Raw genomic sequence first — 22,633 nt, forward strand, 5'->3', positions numbered from 1 at the left:
TCTCTCTCTCTCTCTCTCTCTCTCTCTTTCTCTAGTTCCCTCTCTCTCCCTCTTTCTCTCTCTGATGGCAATGCGCCGAAGATGGCTGTTGTTTTCTGGGCTCTTCATTAAATTCATTATTTTGTTAATTTATTTGCACTTATTTTGATTTGTGTGTGTCTCATGGGCTTGGTTATGAATGCCTTGTGTGAGTGTTGCTGTCTTCCTCCCAGGTGTGCCCCGTTCCCCTCTGTCCTCCTCATCCCTCCCTGCCAGCCTCTTCTCTCTCTCTCTCTCTCTTTCTTTCTCTCCATACCACACCTCTCTCATATGTAACTTTTCTTGCAGGCTCTGCTCCTGTCCCTATGCCTATCACCAGTTCTCTTTGTCTCCTGCTCTTTCCTACCAGTCTTTTGATGCCGCCGTGCTGTCGGACAGTCCTGCGGGCCCTCCTGAACTTGGCGACGTTCGCGATGGTCTCTGCGGCCAAACACTTGAGCTCTTTGTCGGAGGAGTCCAGGATGCGCACCATGGTCTGCAGGCCACCCAGGTCAGCTATCGCCTTACGGATCTGAGAGTTATGGCTGATCTCCTTCAGGATCTTCAGAGAGCCAATCTGACCAGTGGAAGACAAAGAGACAAAATATGCCACATTAATGGTTTACACTGATGACAGATCGGATAAAGGGCTGAGACATTTCTGTAGTTGCTCGAGGTCACTTTAAGATTTAGACATTTAGATTTATTTAAAATCAGCTCCATAGTCTGTAAAGAAAAACTGCCGATTCAGGAGCAGTAGCTGTCGGGATGCAGAGACGGAGAAAGTGGCTGTTTAGTGAAGCACATGTTTTAGGTATGTACAGATCATCAAACCGTAATAGGAGACAGAGGGCCCACATTTTCCAGACAATAAAACAAAGGATAACAGGAATGAAAACACACAAGCACAAACAGAGTTCATTAGGGTACAGAAGAAGTAAAATTCCAGCCCCTTTGTCTCGTAATGGTTTGGTTTGTGTCTGACACAAAAGGGTAAAGGCCCTGTGATTTCTTATCTGGGCTGATGCTCCTGCCTCGGTAAACCTTGCCATGCTGTACTCACTTTGCACTTGATCTCATCTGTGTCCAGCAGGTTGATTAGCACCTCTAGCCCCCCGACGTCCCTGATGGCCAGGTGGCAGGTTTCCTGAGCCAGGTTAAAGTCTCGCATAGAGCACAAAGCTATGACTGTCGCTGTCTGATTCCCCCCCTGCAATAAGACCACAGGTATAACACAGGATCAACTATAGAGAAGCAAACAGTGAAACGGAGGAAATCAGAATCGAAAAGCAAATGGGACAAATGGAACAGGGGTTCTGGAAACACACCCAAGAGTAGAGGAACTGAAATGTCAGAGAATCCATTGCATAAATGTATTTCTTATTCAGTTGTTTTTCTCATACATTCATTTACTCTCTCTCTCTGTCTCTCTCTCTCTCTCTGACTCTCAGTTTTCTCAGTTTCACTGTTCTCCCTTGGTTTTATTTTGTTTTCCACATGCTGGTGAAGGTTTGGGATTAAGACTATCATCAGGGCTGAGAAGTGATGATTTCATACATACTCGTGTTGCCTGAGACTACTATTAATGCAGTGCCCAGCAACCAATGACAATAATCTACATAGGCAATTAAATAAACTGAGAAATGACAGGTTGATGATGACTGTGTCTCTGACAAGCCGTGATCTGAATGATTGATGTATACCCAGCCACACAGAATGACAAACATAAACACACACACACACACACACACACTTAAAGTAATTAGACCATAAACCAGAAATCAGCTTGGCTGCCAGATCTGAAAAAGAGCTTTAGACACAAACAAAACTCCTCTAACTGTGCGCGTACGTTTCAACATAGGTATACTGTGGTGTTGTTGTGTGCTGTGTTCCTTTGTTTAGTAACGCTGATGAACACAAACAGAGAAAAATCCTCTCCACACCTGCAGCAGAAGCAAAAGCTCAATGCAGTAGGTCCAGAAGATGCCAGTAAGCCACTGTAATACCAGACCTGTTACACCACTTTGAAATGTGACTCTACAATCCCAAAAGTCAAATCTCCTGGCAGGCGAACAATCGCGTTGAACTTTTTTTCTCTTGCCTTTCTCTCTTCTTTCTCTTTCATAAATGAAGGACAGATAAAGTGGAACAGGGTGCGTGGTAGGCCGCTCCTGCCATCTCTTTTATTAGATGCACACTTCATAAAGGAAAGGGAATGAAGACCAGCCCAGACAGATTACTGCAGCAGCACGGACACCACCGCAACTCATATCATACACACAGACACACACTCACAGTCACTGCTCTCACGTACACACACACACACAAACGTATGTCTGTACCACACACATGGATGACAAACACACAAACTTTTTAAAATGAACCACATTGGAAATTTCCAAAGTGTCGAATGTGTGTGTGTGTGTGTATATGAGCCCAACAGAGAGAGAGAGAGAGAGAGAGAGAGAGAGGGAGGGACCCATGTGTTGTCCACATTAAGCTGCTGGACTAAATATGAACCATTTGCCCATTACCAACACTGGCTGCACTGCGTTGTCTCTCTACCTCTTCAAAGCATCTGACAGGTTAGCGTCGGACCTTGTAAAAACACCACGCCATGTTTAGAACCGATACCAGAACCTTCAACCCATAGAAAGCTCCAGAGAAGAAGATCATATGCTTTCATTTTTGTCAGCTAGGTCTTCAAGTCCTGTAGACATTCTTTAAAAGCCTGACAACAGCTGAATGTCTTTTATAATGGAGGTCTTTGACACTCCTGTGGTGAGACGGAGGCAGATGTTCAGCATCTTGTCTGGCACATTTTCTCTCTCTCCCTCTCTCTCTCTCTAGCCCAAACACACACAGAAAACATAAAAGCTCTGAACCTAGCTGACTGACATGGCATGTCTTCTCTCTACAGCATCTCACGCTGAGTGTCTAACATCACAAGACTCCTGCAGACAGGTTTGTGAAGAACACAGACAGAGAGTGAGGGATGGGTTGGTGATAACTGATGTAGTCAGGAAGTGTAAGCCCAGGTTAATGCTCAATGGCCCTATGTTTGAAATCATCTCAACTCGAGCATCTTTCTCACAGCATGACTTTTGGCCCTGAAGATTCAATGTCTCCATAAATCCTATGTCAGAGGGAGCAACAGCTTTAAATATCACACATTACAATGTGGGAAAGAATGAGCTTCTGAGGTTCAGTTCATTGGCTTGAGAGGAACAGTTCATTAGCTCGAGAAAACAGAAAAATGCCTTTAATAATTTTCAGGGCGAACACCTCTCTCAGCCACTCTACCCCTTTAACAACACTGTCTTTTTGAGAGGGCGCATGGACTTCCACACATTCACTGATCCATCCATCATAAATATGAAACTACTGGGTGTATGTGTGCACGCTGCTAACTGAGTTAGTGCAGGAAGGTCACAGTGGAGTACATGCAGGACATGGGCAGCCAGAGGAGCATCATCAATCCTTAATTAAACGGCCCTATTCTCTAACTGAAGATAAAGAACCCACTAGATGTGATTTATCTGAGGACCAGCCTGGCTTAGGAAATAAAAGAGAGAGATTTAGCACTGATTAAAGAGTGATGAGGTATCAGATTTAATGAGTGGGGTAAGCCTGATGTAAAACAGCGGGGTTAACTTTGCTTTAACAAACTTGAGCGTATACACGTACATACACATGCACACACAGCGCTCTCTCTCTCTCTCTCTCTCTCTCTCTCTCTCTCTCTCTCAGCAGTATACTAGGCTCTCTCCAGGGTAGATCCACATCTTCACTTTATTTATGTTCTCGCAGTATATCTCTACAGGTAGACTCATTAATTAAACTAAGCACTCCAATATCACAGCTGTGTGTGGGTGAATTCAGAAGAGGACTGTGGTTTGAACTTCTGCGTAGCTGACTGGAGACAACATTCTCAAAGACAGATAGACAGAAAGAAAGAACGAAAGAAAGAAAGTAAGGAAGAAAGAGAGAAAGAGAGAAAGAAAATGAAAAATCTGAAAACACTTAGGGAGAGAAAAAAAGACTGATAGCTCTCTCTCTCTTACCACATATCTGACAGGATTTTCTAGAACTATTTAACTGAGCCTGCCTCAATCTGCCGTAATACCACTTATGTTCAGCTTCCAAGCATCATCTGGAGCAAAAACACAGCTCACCACAGAACACAGTCTTTCACAGAACTTGCTGGATATTGCGAAAGAGGTCCACATTATAAGGGGATAATGAGGTCCTGAAAAATAGCCAACACTGGATTGGAGTAGTAATTCTGGTAACAGCTCGTCCTTCTAAGTTGACAGAAAATGTGAAAAATTTGCCATAATTTAAGTGTCGGACAAGTGTCCTCTACTGTTTGATAAGGATCTGACTGCAGAGGAATTAAAGGTCTGGGAGCAGGAGAGGGTTGTGTCATTATAAGACTCCATTAAACAGGTTTCCTCATCTGACACAAATCAGCAATGGCCTGCAGTACTAAATCTTACCAGCAGAGGGGGATAATCACAACAAGGGTAAGACACACACGCATACCCAGCCCCACACACACACACACACACACACACACACACACACACTCACACACTCACACACAAAGGAGAGAGCGAGAGAGAGAGAGAGAAAGAGAGAGAGAGAGAGAGAAAGAGAGAGAGAGAGAGAGCAGTCTACATACTGTCCTTTAATATACAACCTTGTGTATATCCATCTATGTAATCAAGAATTTTCATTAACACAGTATACTAAAAAAAGAAAAAGTGATTATTTTGGACAATGGTAATGACAGATTCATTCTGACAGATAAGCATCACTTTGACAAAAATGTGCATACTCCTAATAAGGTAAAAATTTGTCCTGCAGGTACAGGGGTAAAGAGGAGGGGTGGCGGTTCCATCTAATATTAAGTTCTAACAGTACCCTCTGTTCACTATGTAACTGAGAAGCCAACCTCACTGCACGAAGAGAGTCCAAATCTCGCCTTCATTTCCTGAGCAGACACAGACACAGATCTACACCAACCTTGGAGTCCAATTGGGTCAACAATAAAAATTTGTTAATCATACTGGCACAAAAGCGGCATTTTTTCCTTCCTCTCTCTTCGCATAAGAGTATTAGGCCACAAACAATTGACTTACTTACAGACGATTAACGAGGACTGAGAGTGGCAGAAAAAATGCTGGGTAATTGGTAGACGCTGAAGTGCGAGAGGATTTTTCTATGAAACACTGTTTAGTTGCCATATATCTCTAATTCAAGCTAATGAGGCAGTCGGGCCTGAGCTTGTAAAACAAATACCCTGTGGCTCCCCTCCACTATACGCTCATGTGATGTGTTTGAGTGTACGCATGTATGTGGAAACTATAAGGCAGGCTTCTCCTTAGCCATCAGCACAATGAGGGAATAGAGTTTACAGTGAATGCTCTGCGGCCTGAAGACACGCAGCATTTCTAAATATACCCACCAATATTACCCTCAAAAACAAGCCTCGATACACTGTGTGAAAGCCTGTAGTCAGAGGAGCAAACTAGCCTTCCATACATGTGTAATGCAAGGTAAACATAAGTATATATGCAGGTTTGTCACAGGTAATGTACGCCAGGCAAATATCCGAGGATAAATAACTGTAAAACGCACAGGACGGCTTATTCATAACACTTTATGAAAGTCATAACCCTTCTCAAAATACAAATCTGTCTCTAGGCAAATGAAAGAAGAAGAGGAAGAAGAAGAAGAAGAAGAAGAAGAAGAAGAAGAAGAAGAAGAAGAACTCAGCTGTAGCTCCAAAAATAAAACAGATATTTCGTTTGGCACAAGTTGCATTTCAGCCTCTGATGGTAATGACATTAGAACAGAAGCTAGAAGACAAACGTGCCATAAATAAGAACTGCCGAGGAGTTCCAGACAGATAGAACACTGGGAAGGGCAAGTTTACAAGCACATCCTGTCAAAGCATGAACAAACCGCTGTATATATGACAGCATTTCTGACACTATACATTATATAAATATACATTTATCACCAGTGTGCAATCCATGACCAAATATAAGATACTATTTTGTACCATGAACACAGACCCGGGTGAGTAATGTCACTATACAAATGACCTGCCTACTCCTTTATTCCGAAATAGGATTAAAATAAAATTTTAAATTTGAGGTTCTCAGTTGTGTATTACTAATGTTAACTATGAAATGAAATGGTTTTGTATTTTGTGTATTGCTGATGTTAACTACAAAATGAGACCCTTTTGTATTTTTTAATGATTGTTCACTCTGTAATGAGGGCACGCTAAATGAATTTCCACTTGAGAGCTAAAGGATAAGTAACTAAATAAAAGAAAAACAAATGCTAAGCATTTTTATATAGGATTTTTATCTAAGATAAGTCCTTTCTCTTGACTTATTTTTGGCAGTTGTCTGTGTTGGCATTGGGAGAAAAAGGGAGTGTTTCCCTTATGGGAACTGACATTCATTATCCTGTGTGTTTGGCTGGGCTAAAAATATCCACCTGTGGCTGAACTTTTTTGGCTGTTTTTCTTTTAATGATTTAGCGCTCAATGCACTTAGCATGACCTTAATAAGAGTCCAATTCAGGACTAAGAGAGAGCAAGTTTATGACATTTCAAAAAACACGTCTGCTCTGCGTATGGATGATATCCTATTTATAAATATTCACGCTGAATAGGAAACAATAAGGAATTTCTTACATCAGTTTGAAGAAAGCAGTTTACATAGTAAAATATATCAGTCGCCTATCCATCACTAAAATCTGGTTTGTACGCACAATCACAGGTCTTCAAGTTTTGTCTTTAAAATTCAGTTTTCTGCAGTAGTTAAAATGCAAAAATGATCCAAAGGAGAGGTGACAGTCCCATGGGATCATTTTAACATAATGGAGTCTTCTCATCAGTATCTATGGACACTAGTAAATAAACTCTTTGGTAACAAGACACTGCTGTTGTAGTGCTTCTGTTAATCAGGACACTGAGTGGTTCCTCAGCAGCAAGAGTCAGGGGAGGTACTGCTCTCCTCTCTACTGTTTATGATGTATTTAATCTGGGTCTGTCAGAAGTCTCACAACATGATGTCTAATGTGCTGGGCCACAGAGATGCCGCAATGCCCAGACACACCCGTACACAAATACAGAGAGAGAGAGTGCAGACAATTTACATGAGCACATATGCTCTTTATTAGAGCAGCATCAAATTAAGTAATTACCAAGGCTGATTAAAATGTGTATAAGAAAGAGGATGGTGTTTAACTTTCAGTCAAACATACCTTATGATGCAGAGGAGTGAAAAAGTGAGGCTAATCCAGTCTAACTTGGCTAAACTGACATAATTTGACTATACATGAACTATTTCACCTCATCATTTCACAAAAAAACTGCAAAGAAGAGCTGTAGAGAAGACGAGGTAATCCAGGATGCTCTGCAGAGCCGGTCTGAGGGGGGAAAAGCGCAATAAGACGACGCTAAAGCACATGTCTTTTTACTGTTTCCTGTCAGGAGAAGAAGAGAGGGGTGTCTGAAGTGCATATTCTCAACAGAAGAGTCCGTTTTTCTACTGCCAGTCACAAATGAAAATAAAGAGAGCAGAGAATGACTGTTATGTGAAGGAATATCCAGAGAGAGGAACCGAATGTATTACACTCTACTGAACCGCAGTCAGAGACACACTTTTTCTTTTGCAACTATCTCCACATTCCGCTTTGTTTTTGAATCAACAGAAGGGCATGTTTGTTTAAAACAACAAAAAAGTGTATGAACCTGAGATTACACTATGTAAAGCAGTCCTTTTCACATTAAACATTCATATTGATCACATAAGCTATATTAAAGTAATATTCCAGGATATTTTGTTTCTGTGGTAAGTATGAGGTGCAATGCACAGTGACGGCTACATTGTTGATAGTCATTAAAGGCATGTATGTATAAACATCAGCCAACATGTATCATACAAGGGTTCTTGTTTGTGTGTGTGTGTGTGTGTGTGTGTGTGTGTGTGTGCGTGTGTGTGTGTGTGTGTGTGTGTGAGTGTGTGTGTGTGTATGTCGAGGAGGAGTGTCTTAGTACCTTGAGGTATTTGACGAGTTTCTGGATCTGCCAGTACTCTGAGGGCAGGTCTGTGCTACTCTCAGCTCGTCTGTCCGGCTGCTCTTCATCCTCCTCACTCTCAGATGAGCTCTCACTGAAGTCATCAGCTCCTACGACTCCTCCTGAAGTCTTACTGAACACACATACACACACACACACCCACACACACACATAAATGCACGCACCACATAAACCAAAAAACTGAATTTCATAAATGGGAAAACAAGTTAACACAGGCACAATGCAGAGAGACTGGGAACATAATGAGAGGTAGGCAGTGCAGCTTGTCCCTGTGGAGCACAGGTCATTCTCAGAGCAATGACAGGACATTAAGCATTAAAGGCAAAATGAATTACTGTGCCCTGAAAAGCCTTTATGGTAAATCTGTTCTACAAATGCCTGTCACAATTCACCAGTGTATTTGAAGTGTCAGCTTCAACCTTAGCCTCAATCTAAGCAGCAGGGGATGGCGTGCGTGAAGAGGAGAAGAAGAGGAGGAAGAAGAAGAAGAAGAAGAAGAAGAAGAAGAGGAAGGAGAAGAGGAGAGAAGAGGACAGAAGAGAAGAGAAGAGAAGAGAAGAGAAGAGAAGAGAAGAGAAGAGAAGAGAAGAAGAGAAGAGAAGAGGATAACAGTACAGGTCATCAGAGGACCATGAGGCCTGTACACGCAAACACAAACGCAGATGGCCATTAAAGGGGACTGGGCTATTGGAATAAGTGTATGATTAAAACAGTGCACTGGTGAGCAATGAAACCTGGCCTACAGTAGGATGAGGCCATGGGGACCCAGATATGTTTTCCAGAGGAAAAGCTCTCTAGCAGAACACCAGGCTCATTTGAGCAGTACTGTGTGTAAACCAAGCCATGGTAAACACTTACAGAGGTGCTAATTACACCCTATCGCCTTTGGGCCACGTCAAATGGTCTGTGTTAGAAAGAGAGTGTGTGTAGTAGTACATGTTTTTGTCTGGTTTGTACTATATGCACAACAACGTATATATAGCTACCTATGAATGTACAGTAAGCTTGAGTATGTGTGTTTGTATGTGCGTGTGTGTGTGTGCTTTTGAGAACATGTTGAGCACACTTGCCTGTACATAAGTGTTCTCTTAAACAGCCCTTATTTGCGTCGGTGTATGAGTATATGTATGTATCTGTGTATAAATGTGTGTGTGTTCTGAGGTGACCGTCCTTAAGTGAAGGCTCTGAGAAAGGCAGGTGTGTGGCTGTGCCTGTCTTTAAGAGTGGTGTAACAGTGGCTACACTCACACCCAGCCAGTTTACAGGCCGCCTGGTTACTCTGACAGACAGGGTTATGGGGACAGCTGGAAAGACTGGGTTACACAGAGAAGTCAGAGGAGCTCACAGACACCCGAACATTATAAGCGTTCATTCATAATAACCTTGCCCAGAATAACAGAGACTAGACCAAGTAGACCAGCTAGTTTATCAATGTATCACCACCAGAGAATTAACTATTCATATTCGCAATTACTGTGAACAAAAAACTATAGATAAATATGTAATTATAAATAAATATATTGTTAAAAGTATTAAATGAAAACAACTCGCGAGGGTATCTTGTTGGTTAGACCCGAGAATGAAGAATGATCAAGAACATTTTTCAAGACACAAGACAGAGACAGTTCAGCAGATAGCTCGAACTGACCCCAGACCTGTATCTGAGGACGGCTGCCTTTGAGAGGCCTTTCACTCAGAGCTTGACAGAGAGATGAGAGCAGAGTGACTTACGTTTTGTGAGAGGACTGTCGTCCTGGCAGCGAAGACCCAGAGACATCCACCCTCTTCTTGCTCTCAGGCCTCTGTGTCTTCAGCAGACTCTCTCCGGCCTTCTCACTGGTTCCGCTCTTCCTTGCCTTCTTCTCATCTGCCTCACTAGACACAAGTACACAGCTTTAGACCTTTTCCTCTGTCCTTCCTGAGTCCCAAGCATCTCAGCACGCTAATGTGAGTTCTAGAGCTTCATCAGTGGCCACTGAAGAGTTGAAGGGCTTTGATGGGCCATAAGTGAGAAAGGTTTAGTGCTGGAGTGAGACAGCTGTGATAGCTCAGGCCTCTGCTAGATCTATTTATCAATCAGAGAACATATGTGATCGTTTCAGGCGCTGGTTAAAATGCTTGCTGTCACTGAGGAGCAGTGTAGTATCGAGGGTGACATCCATTCACACCCTAGAGAGTACATGCTGCCAGTATCTGTGCTTAGCATTGGATTTATAGTGAGTATAACTGTCTTCTTTATAAAGTGTGAGTGCTGGCATCTGTGTGTGTGAGTGTGTGCGTGCGTGCGTGTGTGAATGTACATATGTAATTTGGAGGTGGTCCCAGACAGAGACAGAGATACAGACCCACACACACACACACACACACACACACATACCCCAATCAGAGCAGCCTGCTATTTAAGTGGCATTTTAGAAATGTCTCAGAGGATATTTCACAACTTACTCGGGGGGGGAGGCCAGGCCAAGGTTCTTCCACTTCGGAGACGGTTCTAATTTCTTTTTGCCACCTAGCTTGTTGGGTACATGCTGTTGTCTCGCCTTCTCATGCACATTCTTCCTCTGTTGCTCGTAAGACCTCTGGGTTTGGCCAGTTTCCTCCACATCAACTGCTTCCACATGTGGGATCTTCAGCATGGACAAAGGCTCTTCCTGAACTGCAAAGTCCTGTCAAGACAAGAAACAAGAGCAAACAGAGAGAAATACAGACAGAAAAGGATAAAGAAATACAGAAAGGAAGAGCCAAAAAAAAAAAAAAAGATTTTCTCAATTTGCAGTGTGACACAAACCATAGAATACACAATAAATTGTGGCAATTAAAAATTATTGGATTTGGATCATTGAAAGAAAAAAAAAAAACGTTTCCTCTGAATGATCTTGTAACAAAGTCATCAGTTCCTTACTTTGTGCAATTTTTCTAACTCTGAAGGCATATTTTCCATTCTGCATATGACATGTTGTCTCGTTATTGCTTTATTGGTGAAATATATCACAGTGTGCCATATGACTGAGTACAGGCTGCTCATCCCAGGGAAAAAACACATAATACAAGGACACTCTAATGACGCTTATGAATTTGTACTGCTGATAGGGTCTATAAAAATGATCTTTCTCCATATTCCTCTCCCAGAATAACAATTTGCTCTTTATGGAGTTATGAGAGTTTAAAAAAATTAAATAGAGAAAGAAAGAAATGAAACAAAGTTTTTCTGCACAGGAGAGGGTCCTTTCCATTAATTGGCCAAACAATATGAAAAGTTTATTGTTTCTCAACATTCCTCATGCTGGATTCTGGCAGCTTGGCACTCTCTGAGTGGAACCTTTGTGGCATTGTTACACGATGATGTTTTTCTTTTTTCTTTTTTTTTTTGTACGTTTCTGAAGGTCTTTTTCTTTCTTTCTTTTGTTCTTTCTTGCTTTCTTTCTTTCTCTCCCTATCTCTCCCTCTCACGTCTCTGTTTATGGTCTCCACGAGAATGCCAAAAGGACATATGAATGGTTTGCAGGCAGAAACAGTCTTAATCACAGACACCTGCAATGCTGAAAATAGCCTCCTCTCTTTTTGATTTTCAGTAGACCAGGAGAGAAGGAAAGAGAGAGAAAGAGAGAGAGAGAGAGGAGAGAGAAAGAGAAAGAGAGAGAGAGAGAGACAGAAAGGGGGGAGAGAGAGAGGGGGAGAGAGACAGAGAGAAACAGGGAGGGAGAGGGAATGAAATAGAGAAGGAAAGAGTGAGTCCAGTAAAACAGCAGAAAAAAATCCCAAAATATTAGTATTAACATGGCACAGACAGGTCTGTGTTGGTTAAAAAGTGCCAAGCACACTCCACACCTTTCCAAAGGCTTTTTTGTCATGAAAATTTCAAAGTATGGCAGTCTTGAAAAAGCCATAGTGTAAAAGTATGTCCACTCTACACGGTCCAAGCACCCCACCCTTCTTCATTTAATATACCTGTAATGTGTAAGGCTAGTAATACACGAGACAGGAGGCAACATAGCTTACAACTCCACATGGCATACAGCTTCTAGCAGAGCTGTCTGTCAAAACACAAGAGCACTATTCAACAGGTCTCCATTCTGTCTCCACTGGAACATATGCCATTTATCAATGTATGTCTTAACTCTGTAGTCTGGGGACTGTTTAATGCAGGCTTTTGGACTTTGGAGCTAAGTTGCTCACGTTTTTGTAGACAAAAAGAAAATTACAGTATAGCAGGTTTTCTGATGTCAATTGAGACACCTTTCGGAAAGGTGGCGTGATGGTATATTAGCCACATCCACTGCAGTCTCTCAGTCAAACAGGAAAAACTTAGAAGAGACAGACTGGAGGGAAAAAAAAAAAGAAAAACGGAAGAAAACATGTGTATTTATGATAGCTCTCCCTGTCTGTCTCTTTCTCTTTCTCTCTCGTTTAAATGTCTGAGCTTCCATGCTAAGGGGAACAGTTTAATAATTACTCCCCACATTATAGAGTTTGGAGGGTAAGTTGTGTTTTCCTGACGAGCGTGCTGGCCAGGCTACACGCGTCTGACTGAGAGTGTCTGATCGGGTGAAGTGTGAGTGCAATCCATTTCCTCACACTGATATGGGAAGAGATACGGCATGTTGTCTTTGGCTCGACTTGGCTAATGTGTTCACGTTGATCTGGACTGAGATGCATTCACTGTATCCCTCTGCTGCAATTAGAGCACACAGGAATGAACACTCTGGAGAACGAGAACGTGTCTGAAGGAACATGTTACTCAGCTCAGACTGCAGTGAGGAGGAATAGTCAAATCTCCCATTGGGGAAAGAACCAAAGAAACATGCAAGGGGAGGGACACACAGATAGACAAACAGACAGACAGACAGATAGACAGAGAGACACAGAGCCAGAGAGAGAGCCAGGGAGAGGGAGAGAGAGAGAGAGAGAGAGGGGGGTGCACTATGCAGTCACTGACAGGATAATAACAATAGGCTAAATCAAACAAGATGTTCACATCACACGCAATAATACTGTTGCCAAGGGCTAATACATATTAGACATTAATGTTATTATTCAATATATTAACACGTGTAGTTAAATATTTTTATTTGCGATTCATTTTTATTTACTCCCTGATATTTTCTCGACGTGAAAGAGAGACTAAGAGAAAGAGCGAGGGAGAGCGAGTAAGACGGAGAGAGTAGGGGCATTTGATTTGTAACTAAGCTAACTCTTTTCAGGCCCTCTTTACTGCCTCTGTCTATCACGCTCAGCTGGCAGTGCTCATAGCCAGGCCCCTGGCACTGGCATCGTAAAACATGAAAGCTTAGGAGACGTTTACACACACACACACTGCTCTGCCTGGCATGAATTCCCTAGAGTATAATAAAGCCTTTCTATTAGCCTCCACTCATAACCCAACCTGCTACTACATGAGCAGTCTCAGTGCCAGTCTCACTAATAGCACTGACCACTAATACTACATCAGGCCTGTCAGGGGTAGTGTTTAGATGAGTCTCACTAATAGCACTGACCACTAATACTACATCAGGCCTGTCAGGGGTAGTGTTTAGATGAGTCTCACTAATAGCACTGACCACTAATACTACATCAGACCTGTGAGGGGTAGTGTTTAGATGAGTCTCACTAATAGCACTGACGACTAATACTACATCAGGCCTGTCAGGGGTAGTGTTTAGATGAGTCTCACTAATAGCACTGACGACTAATACTACATCAGGCCTGTCAGGGGTAGTGTTTAGATGAGTCTCACTAATAGCACTGACCACTAATACTACATCAGGCCTGTCAGGGGTAGTGTTTAGATGAGTCTCACTAATAGCACTGACCATTAATACTACATCAGGCCTGTCAGGGTTAGTATTTAGATGAGTCTCACTAATAGCACTGACCACTAATACTACATCAGGCCTGTCAGGGTTAAAATGAGTGTTTAAATGACAAAGTCAGGAGGAAAGCAGCAGCTCACCCCTGTAACCAGAGCATACATCAATCTGACCACTTTGGTTTATATAAATAACAACTCGATGAGGCTTTATGACTCAAAGGTCCAGCGTTTCATGTATTAGGCCTAATAATTATATTACAGTAGATTTTCTTCACAAATACATGATCCTCACCTAGGCTGGTTTTTTTTTATTGCTATGCTTATTAGTCTGTGCATTGAGCTACTGTTAAGATGTCCAAACAATAAGGAGTTCTTACTCTCTTCAGTGTCACAGTTTGAGACCTCGGCTCTAATCAGTGTAACACAGCACAAAAACAGATATTCTCATGTGCCTGTCCATTTTTACATCTGCAAACCATATTACAGCAAGATAACATCAGTGTAATTTCGCACAGAGCATAAAGGGAAATCTGTGTCTGTAATCAAATTTCCGTTTTGATCGCTCAAGGTCTGAATTATGTTGCAAATAAAACAGCACACAGTCAGCATAAACTGTCTGCATAGATCACATCTAAGCTCTTTCTTTTTTCTTTTTTGACAAAATAAAAAATATACGTTGGAGAAACGCCATTGTTTGCATCAACAAAAAGGAATTTACTGCCTTTTTGCTACCGAAAAATCTACAGTCAGACCTGTTATGACTATATGCTGCCAATGAGGGATATTAGAAATTTGTATTCCATTAAAGGTGTTTTATACCAGAATTTTGAATATATTTTGATATAATTCTTTTAATGTGATACCTCGTGTACAAAAGACTTTTGTAAATATTTGGCCCTGTAAATGTTACTGGTCTATGAAATAACCCATTTTTTCAGACAAATACATTATTGAGTCACTGGTGAGAAATACAATATAAATTTTACAAAATGATAAACACATTTTCCCCCCGCAGCTTGAAGTCATTATCGGGGGCTGATTTGTTAATTTATCAACTGTGCAAAGAGGGAAACAGCACTACCAAATGAATCATTGACATTTCAAACAGGCACACTTGACATTTGGGCTTGAGTAACTGGCCAGTTTTTTGCATTTTTTCACACCGTGGTGATTTGAAAAACAGCACAGCAGAGAACTTGCTCTCTCTCACTCTCTCTTTTCTCTCTCACTCTCTCTCTCTCTTTCTATGTCTCTGACAGTCAGACACTAGCTCATAGACACTGATTTCATGACGTTTCCTCCGTCTACCCCTTCACGACCCTCCTCCATCCTACATTTGTTATTAATTGCGCCCAGATTGCACATGCTTCCATGGGGACCAAAGTTTGTGTGTGTTTGGTTGTCTTTTTTTGTGTGCATGTAATTTCTCATTCAGTGTATTGTCATTTGTCTTCTAGTGGTTGCAAGAGCTCTCTGATTGGTTGTGTGTGGCTATCTGAGCCTGTCTTCTTCACATGTGATGTCATTTAACGCCTAAACCTCCTGAACCCAATTCTTGGCACAGGCTTAGAAGGGAAAGGCCTTTACCTGATGCAACAATATCACTCCTGTTTCAAAACCAAAACACAAAAGTGATGCTTTTAATTAGCAACACCTGAATGTCCACTGATCTGGCAACCTTGTTTACTGTTGGAGGGCTGTGTGTAGTTAACTCATTTCTGGTGAATTACACAAAAGATTAGTGTTGTGAGAGTTCAACTCTAAATAGAGTACAATGGAGTACAGCAGATGTCTCTGCTAAGAGATACTCTACCTGTTTATTAATGTTCTCAGCAAAGTGAGGGGAGTGACTCCTCAGCAGTGTGACAAGGTCTTTGTAAATGTCACTCTTCCTCTCATAGGCATTCTCCTCTCCCTCTTGCTTGATTCCCTGTCAGAAATAGTGCAGAAATTAACGGAAACAATAAGCATTAATGCACTGATACACCAGTAGACGTGTCGTTTGGAAAAACACAAAGTGACCAAAGCCACGTCAAGTCATGTTTTGACCTTTAACACACATGGACATACACAGACCAAGACACAGATGAACTCTGGATTCTGAACGATACAGTGTCTCAGGTTTTACTCCAGTTAACATAAATGACGTTTAAGAGATCACTGCAGACTGATCAATGAATTAGAAGTGTATGAGAGGAGTGTAAACAAAATTAAAAAGAGAAAAGGTAAGGGGTGGAAAAGAGGACAAAATATCTAGGCTACACTTGGAACATGTTTAAATCAAACAAGAACATGAATTTCTCTTGTTAAGTGCTATGTAAATTTACATATAATATATTGTAAAAAGGAAAAAATAATCAAAATGTAATGTTTAAAATGCCTGAAAATTTTTTTTCCGTTTAGTAACTGGGTGAAACATTTAAGATAAATGTCTTCCCTCAACATATGCGTGAAACGTTTTTGTTTTTTTTATTATTTAACACGTAAAAATTCTCATATTTAACAAAAGTCTTATTGTTATTAAAGTTAGAGATGTGTGAAATCTTTTATCAAATTTTGGAACAAAAGTCACAAAAGTCACTTCTGAATGCTGAACACTTCATACATGTTAACTACATTTTGAAAAATGTTGACAGTATTTGTTTAATTAAATGTTGCTGTACTATTTAAGATCATTAAGAAAATTCAGACAGTCGTAACTATGATAATATAATATTCACTATCTTAAATGTAGAATAAATTTGTTTGACTGCAAGTTAAAGAAAGAGGGAGAGAGAGAGAGAGAGAAAGAGAAAGAGAGAGAGAGAGAGAGAGAGAGAGAGAGAGAGAGAGAGAGAGAGAGAGAACCAGATAACAGACCAAGGCAAAGAAAGAGAAAGAGAGAAAGTGAGAGTGTGAGTCAGAGGAAGAGGACATGTCTGTGCCTTGCACATGCATACAGAATGAGAAACTGAGAGGTGTTTTTGTGGCATGTAAAATGTTCCCTTTGATTAACGGCACACACATTTAGTTCTGTCAGGCAGCTTTAAGTGCTTAACATAGTTAGAGAGGAAATCTGGGACCGAAACACACAAGTGCACATGAATATCTAAACGTTTCAGAGACAGTTACCTAATGTTTGGGCGACTCTCAATACTATTAGTCTTTCACACATTAGGAACTTACTGTGTATGTTAATCATTATCTGGTGGTTAGTCCTCTTGACAAACTGACACATTTAATATCCAGAAAAACTGTGTTTCACGGTTTGGCGTGCCAGAGAATTATATTTACATATTCCATTACCACTTTTACATGTGTCTAAAGCAATTTGAATGTTTCAAACATGAATCCATTGTTTCACGCTGTACAATAACGACTACATTAAAATTAAAAACATATTTCGAAGCTTAAGAACACATTACTGTCTCAAATGAATGAGATTAAGAAAAAGAAACAGCAAACCAACAAAAGGGCAGCACAGATTTCTGCGAACACACACTATTTGGACACTCCTGTCAACTGTACAGTAAACCAAGTCAACTGTACAGTCAACCAAGTCAACTGTACAGTCCCCATAGAGACAGAATCACACATATGAACAAAACGACTGTTTATAAGTGTAAGCATTTATATGCTAAAAGCTTGCCCAGAGAGAAAACAACAGCAGCTATGTACCCCATTGAGGAAGACTCCGGCAGTGCTGCATGTGATGAAGAGTGGCTCTGTGTCCCATGTCTCAACTATGAGGTAGCAGATCTCTCCGTGGACTTGTCTCCAGGGCGGAGAACGGCAGCCGTTGTTAAACTCATAGTCTGCGTGTGCACAAAGACCAAACAAACATATTCAGCTTTAAGCATCATAACACATTATCCAACAAAGTCAGTACCAGTAAACTAATCTCATCAAAAGCTGTATTAAATGAAACAAGACACATTTCCCAAATTCCTCTGAAAAAACAGACCAGACCAATGAATAACAGGCATGAAGCAGACAGACACATGCTTCTCTTCTCTTGGGAACATTTGAGTGCTATGCAATCTACACATCAGCCGTAAGAGTTTGAAATGAATTGATGTCATGCTAAATGGGCCAATATCACAAAAAACGATGAGAATCCTTCTTCCACATGGGGGGTAATAAGCAGGCGATGAGTGGGTTGGGGTTCTGGATAAGAGATAAAGTGAGAGGAGTTAGAGAGGGGAGATTCCCCTGAGGAGAATACTTGTCTGAGCTGTCAGAGGGGATGACCAATAGCTCCCCACTGCAGCACTGGTAAGAGTGGTGATTTCACCCCCTCCCCGCCACCCACCCACCCCCCTGCGGCATCTCGGCACAGGCCAAACTACCCCATACGTTTCACCTGGTTCCCCCTCATTATTTGCATAGAAGTTTCCAATCTTCATCTGGCATAGAGGGTACTCATTTTTCAGAGAAGGGTCACATCCACTTATGACTTCGATTTAGGGGGTGTTGCCTCTACCCCCCCCCCCCCCCCCCCCCCCCAAAAAAAACTTACTCGAGCATTAATTGGTACGGCTCGGCAAATGCCTCCTTTCTTGAAAGGAAGAAGAGAGGAGGTAGGGGATGAATGTCTTGGTAAACTGAAATCTGACATGTTTAATGGTTTCCATGTTGCTAGAGTTCAAACTCAGGCATTTTGTATTTTCGTATTTTAGGGATATCCAGACGTCCCCACTCATAGCAGTGGTTTCAAGCAATGTGCTTGGGGGAGAGAGAGAGAGAGAGAGAGGGAGAGAGAGGGAGGGAGAGTGAATGAGAGAAAAATAATGCAGACCTGATGTGTACTGAATAGACTTCAAGATCCTCTTCTCGCCTGTTCCACAGAAACTCCTCAGCAGCTCAACATCACTTTTCACTGCCGCCGGACTCAGCCTGACCTCTCTAAGCAAGCACACACACACACACACACACACACGCACACGGAAGATGATTCATTAAGCGAGTCCCAGTAGAGGATTCTGCTCCCCAGAGTTGTCCTGGAAGAGCAGAGAATTCCACTTGGTGGTTCACTGCATTGTTGAGTTGAGTCTAATTGATTTGAGGATTCCTACCACACACAAACAAAGAACCACAATACAACACAAAGGGAACACTGCATTGTATGTGGAATGCAACTGATCATAACAGATTAACTATTTCAAAATGTGCTGCTAACTCAAATAGCTGACATGCTCACTCTAATTAACAGATAGATGTTACACAGTGTGATGCATTATCCTGAGCACACTGGGAGGGCTGCTAGACAATGGACTTATTAATTGGCTAACTATTGGATAAACTGACTGATATTAGATTGCGTGGTATTAACAAACAGGCAGAAGCCCTAAGGAGAAAGCTGTTTGACAGAGTGTAGAACCTGACAGACAGAAAGAGTGCCTGCATGTATGATGAATGGTGTTTATGGAGAGTAAGAGTCACCTGGATGTAGGTTAAGATGTTGATTGACTGAATGGTTGACTGACAGCCTGACCGATTCATTCATTAATTGTAGATTATTGAGAGAATATACAGGAGAGTTAAAGCTTACTGAGAGAGCTGTTTGAGGGAGCTGCTGAGGAGCTGTGTGTCCAGCTGTTGCAGCAGAATAAGCAATTTGACTTTGACCTCCGTCTCTCTGCCCTGGTCGTCCTCCTTCACCTTCTCCAGAAGACGCAGAACAGATGAATCCTGTCCCTCCACTGTGGCAAAGCTTGGCCCCAGGATCTTCACCACAGGGTCTCTATTTTCTAAAGCATCACACACATACCCTGTTTAACCTCATACCCGCTTTGTATGAAAACACACATTACTAGGAGTTATATATATTTCTTGCTATCTAGGCTTGCGTCTAAAATCTGCTCTACACATGAATATATTCAATATGCCCTGAATTACAGAGTGGAACAAACCAGGAATGGCTCACATTCCAGCTATTATGATCATTTAGACGCATAAAGTCTCCGTCGTTTTACTGAATAACACTATTTTTGTGGTGCTATGGGAGGTTTTGCTAAAGTGATCCTTTATCTGTACTCAGTAACAGTGGATAAAATTCCCCAACTCCTAAATAGCTTGTCCTTTTCCCTGCTAAACTCTGATCTCTGAGAGAAAGTAAAGCGGGTGGAACCAGACCTATTAAGGTCTTATTACAGACAGAGCTCATGAGGGGAAGGGCACAAGGAGACAATGCTACTGAATAGGACTGGAGCAGGGCCTGGTTAGGACTGAATGTGGCTGCGTGGCTCACTGACTGCATACCCTCTAAACAAGCTCGCAGCTCCTTCAGCTTCCTGCCTCTAGCCAGCTGCAAGAGCTTGGAGAGCTGGCTGAAACTGGACACTGAGATATCTGGAGGAGAGAGGTGGAGCAGAGGATGGCCGTCCTTATCCTTCTCCTGAGACTGAACCGTATCACCACTGAAAACGGAACGTTGGACAGACAAAAAAAAAGGGGGGGGGGCAGCATGTATGAAAAAACTTGCTTGATTATTACTTGATTGTTTGAATCAGGGACAGAAGACTGACAGAAGTAAGTAAACATATGGTAATGTTATGGGGTATTTCAAGACTGAGTTGAGCTATTCTTAACATGTATATTTGGGGTCACAAGTTCCAATATGGAAGCCTCTTGGTGAAGAGCTGTAGAGAAACTAGGCCTTCATGCTAACTTTACTCAAGCGCACCTGACACATCCAATCATGTTACAAGGCATTTCTGAATACCAAATTGTAGTGTGTTTGGTCTGACTATTTCAGTAAGCATAGTTCTGAGGAAATAACTGATTACATTTAGTAACGTCGAAGGAAATATGAGAAATTATTTTTCTTTTAAGGGTTCTCTTAGTATACACACTTTTAAAACCACCAATTTCTTTTTGAAGAAAGGCAAATGTTGTCAGCTCGCTGACAATTTGCACTTTTCTTATCGTGGAAATCTGAGCGCTCTAGTGTGGTTTACCAAGAGGCAGCGGCGCTGTAATATCCAGCTAATCATCTGCAGACTGCCGGGAGAAAGAACAGAACATTCTGACGCGGCGTGTTTAGTGTCTAGTCGAAGTCCAATTGCAAAACAAATTCATTTACGAGCCCTCTGAGGGTCAAAACGCATTAGGGCAGCGTGACAGCATCCTCCGTAACGTTATACGTGCGCAGACGGAGCCCAATTGGTAATTACCTGATGTCATACTCTGTTTTGAAATCAGAAGCCTCCAAAGACGTTTTCCACTGAAGCGGCTCCTTGAATACATGCCTCGCCTCCTGAGGATGTCTGGCGCTGAACTGTTCCACGAAGCAAAGTATTTCTCTCAATAGGGACTCGTTCATTGGGGTAATCTCCAGTTTGCCCGTGCCAGAGCTTGCGGTGGTCCATTGAGCGGCTCTGACGAGTGCCAGCCCCATGGCATCAGTTGGAGAAGTCTGCACTGTATCCTACTTACAATAGAAATTTCGTAGTTAAATATCACCTGTCAGGCCGTCTAGCATCTGTGTTTTTATTGCAGCGCATTCGTTACACGTTGACAAGCTGAGTTGCTAACGGACCAACTGGCGAGGGTTGGTCTTTAGATTGTTACCTATCTAACCAACAAGACACACATCCCATTCTTCCACAAAGCGAATAAATATCGTTATTGAATTCAGCCTGGCAGCATTTTAATGATTTGTAGTCAAACTTCAGAGGTTTTATGCAAGAGTTTACTCACCAAATGAAATGAAAATACTTTATAAAAAACTTTTTGGCTGTTGATTAGTTCAGATTCTCCAGCAAAATTTTCTGACTAGCCGCTGGGTTACCATAGAGACATCCAAACGCTCTGGGGCACGGTTGCCAGGACACCACCACACAACATAGAGCAGTAAAGGCCAAAAAGAGTTACATGCTGATAGCCTTTCTTTCTTTCTTTCTTTCATTTTCTTATGAAGCAGAACAAGCTAAACAAGAGGGTCAGTGAGTTCTGTAACTAAGACGTATTTAATTTCCCACTTCTAAACTCTACGATTAAAATATACTCCACCATGTCATGAAGACGTTGTTTATAAAGGATTCCGATATTACACCAGCTTACCTGGATGTAAAAGGCTTACTCATAGTTACAACTTTTTATGTGACAACTCTTTTCTATGAGTTGCGTGCTTATGAAACCACCTACTTGAGAGCCTCCTTACAAACTTCCTTTGGCAGTGCTGTATGGTTTGGCAGCGTGTTACAGACAAACATTTGATCAACAGAAAGAACTCCATTTGACTCTAGATCTTACCCATTTAGCCTCTCAGAAGAGGTTCATTCATTTCATCATTATTCACGCTCCTGATAGCTCTCTCTCAGAAACCTCTAACTGAAAAGGAGGTGAATAAGTGTAGTCGTGGCTGGCCCAGTTATATATGGTACAACCTGGTTTTGGCCCAAAACAGTGATACACACTACAGCAGTCATTGGGTGTGAGACTGTCTGGGTTGAGAGAGAGAGAGAGAGAGAGAGTTTACTCAGGTGGCGGAGAAATAGCAAGAAGTCACAAACTGGAGAAGTCAATAAATCAAACAAGTGGTTGCAAAATTATTGTTAAATACGCGAGTAAAGGACTGTATAAAACATTCCATATATTTTATATATATTCAAACATTAAGTATACTTTCTATTATTATTATTATTATTATTATTATTATTATTATTATTATTATCATTATTATTATTTGTATGCTGATA

General features: G+C 41.6%; 1 protein-coding gene across 2 annotated transcripts in view; it reads right to left on the reverse strand.

Moving 5' to 3' along the window:
• odad2 (outer dynein arm docking complex subunit 2) overlaps window positions 1-21,330 on the reverse strand; it is a 48,302-nt gene extending 26,972 nt beyond the window's left edge. The window contains exons 1-12 of one of the 2 annotated variants that reach the window (XM_030775804.1): window positions 21,107-21,330; window positions 20,193-20,350; window positions 19,614-19,681; window positions 19,483-19,565; window positions 18,730-18,836; window positions 17,610-17,746; window positions 15,766-15,882; window positions 10,589-10,809; window positions 9,875-9,979; window positions 8,102-8,255; window positions 1,082-1,228; window positions 386-595 (exon numbers count right to left, since the gene is read on the reverse strand). In XM_030775804.1, coding sequence (XP_030631664.1) covers window positions 386-595; window positions 1,082-1,228; window positions 8,102-8,255; window positions 9,875-9,979; window positions 10,589-10,809; window positions 15,766-15,882; window positions 17,610-17,746; window positions 18,730-18,836; window positions 19,483-19,565; window positions 19,614-19,681; window positions 20,193-20,350; window positions 21,107-21,330 — 1,731 coding nt within the window. Of the gene's footprint in view, window positions 1-385; window positions 596-1,081; window positions 1,229-8,101; window positions 8,256-9,874; window positions 10,019-10,588; window positions 10,810-15,765; window positions 15,883-17,609; window positions 17,747-18,729; window positions 18,837-19,482; window positions 19,682-20,192; window positions 20,351-21,106 lie in introns of both variants that reach the window. The other variant, XM_030775803.1, reaches the window with a different exon arrangement.
• Between the last annotated feature and the right edge of the window lie 1,303 nt (window positions 21,331-22,633).

This window comes from Chanos chanos, chromosome 5 (assembly GCF_902362185.1).
Source record: "Chanos chanos chromosome 5, fChaCha1.1, whole genome shotgun sequence".
In the NCBI taxonomy this organism is placed as follows: domain Eukaryota; kingdom Metazoa; phylum Chordata; class Actinopteri; order Gonorynchiformes; family Chanidae; genus Chanos; species Chanos chanos.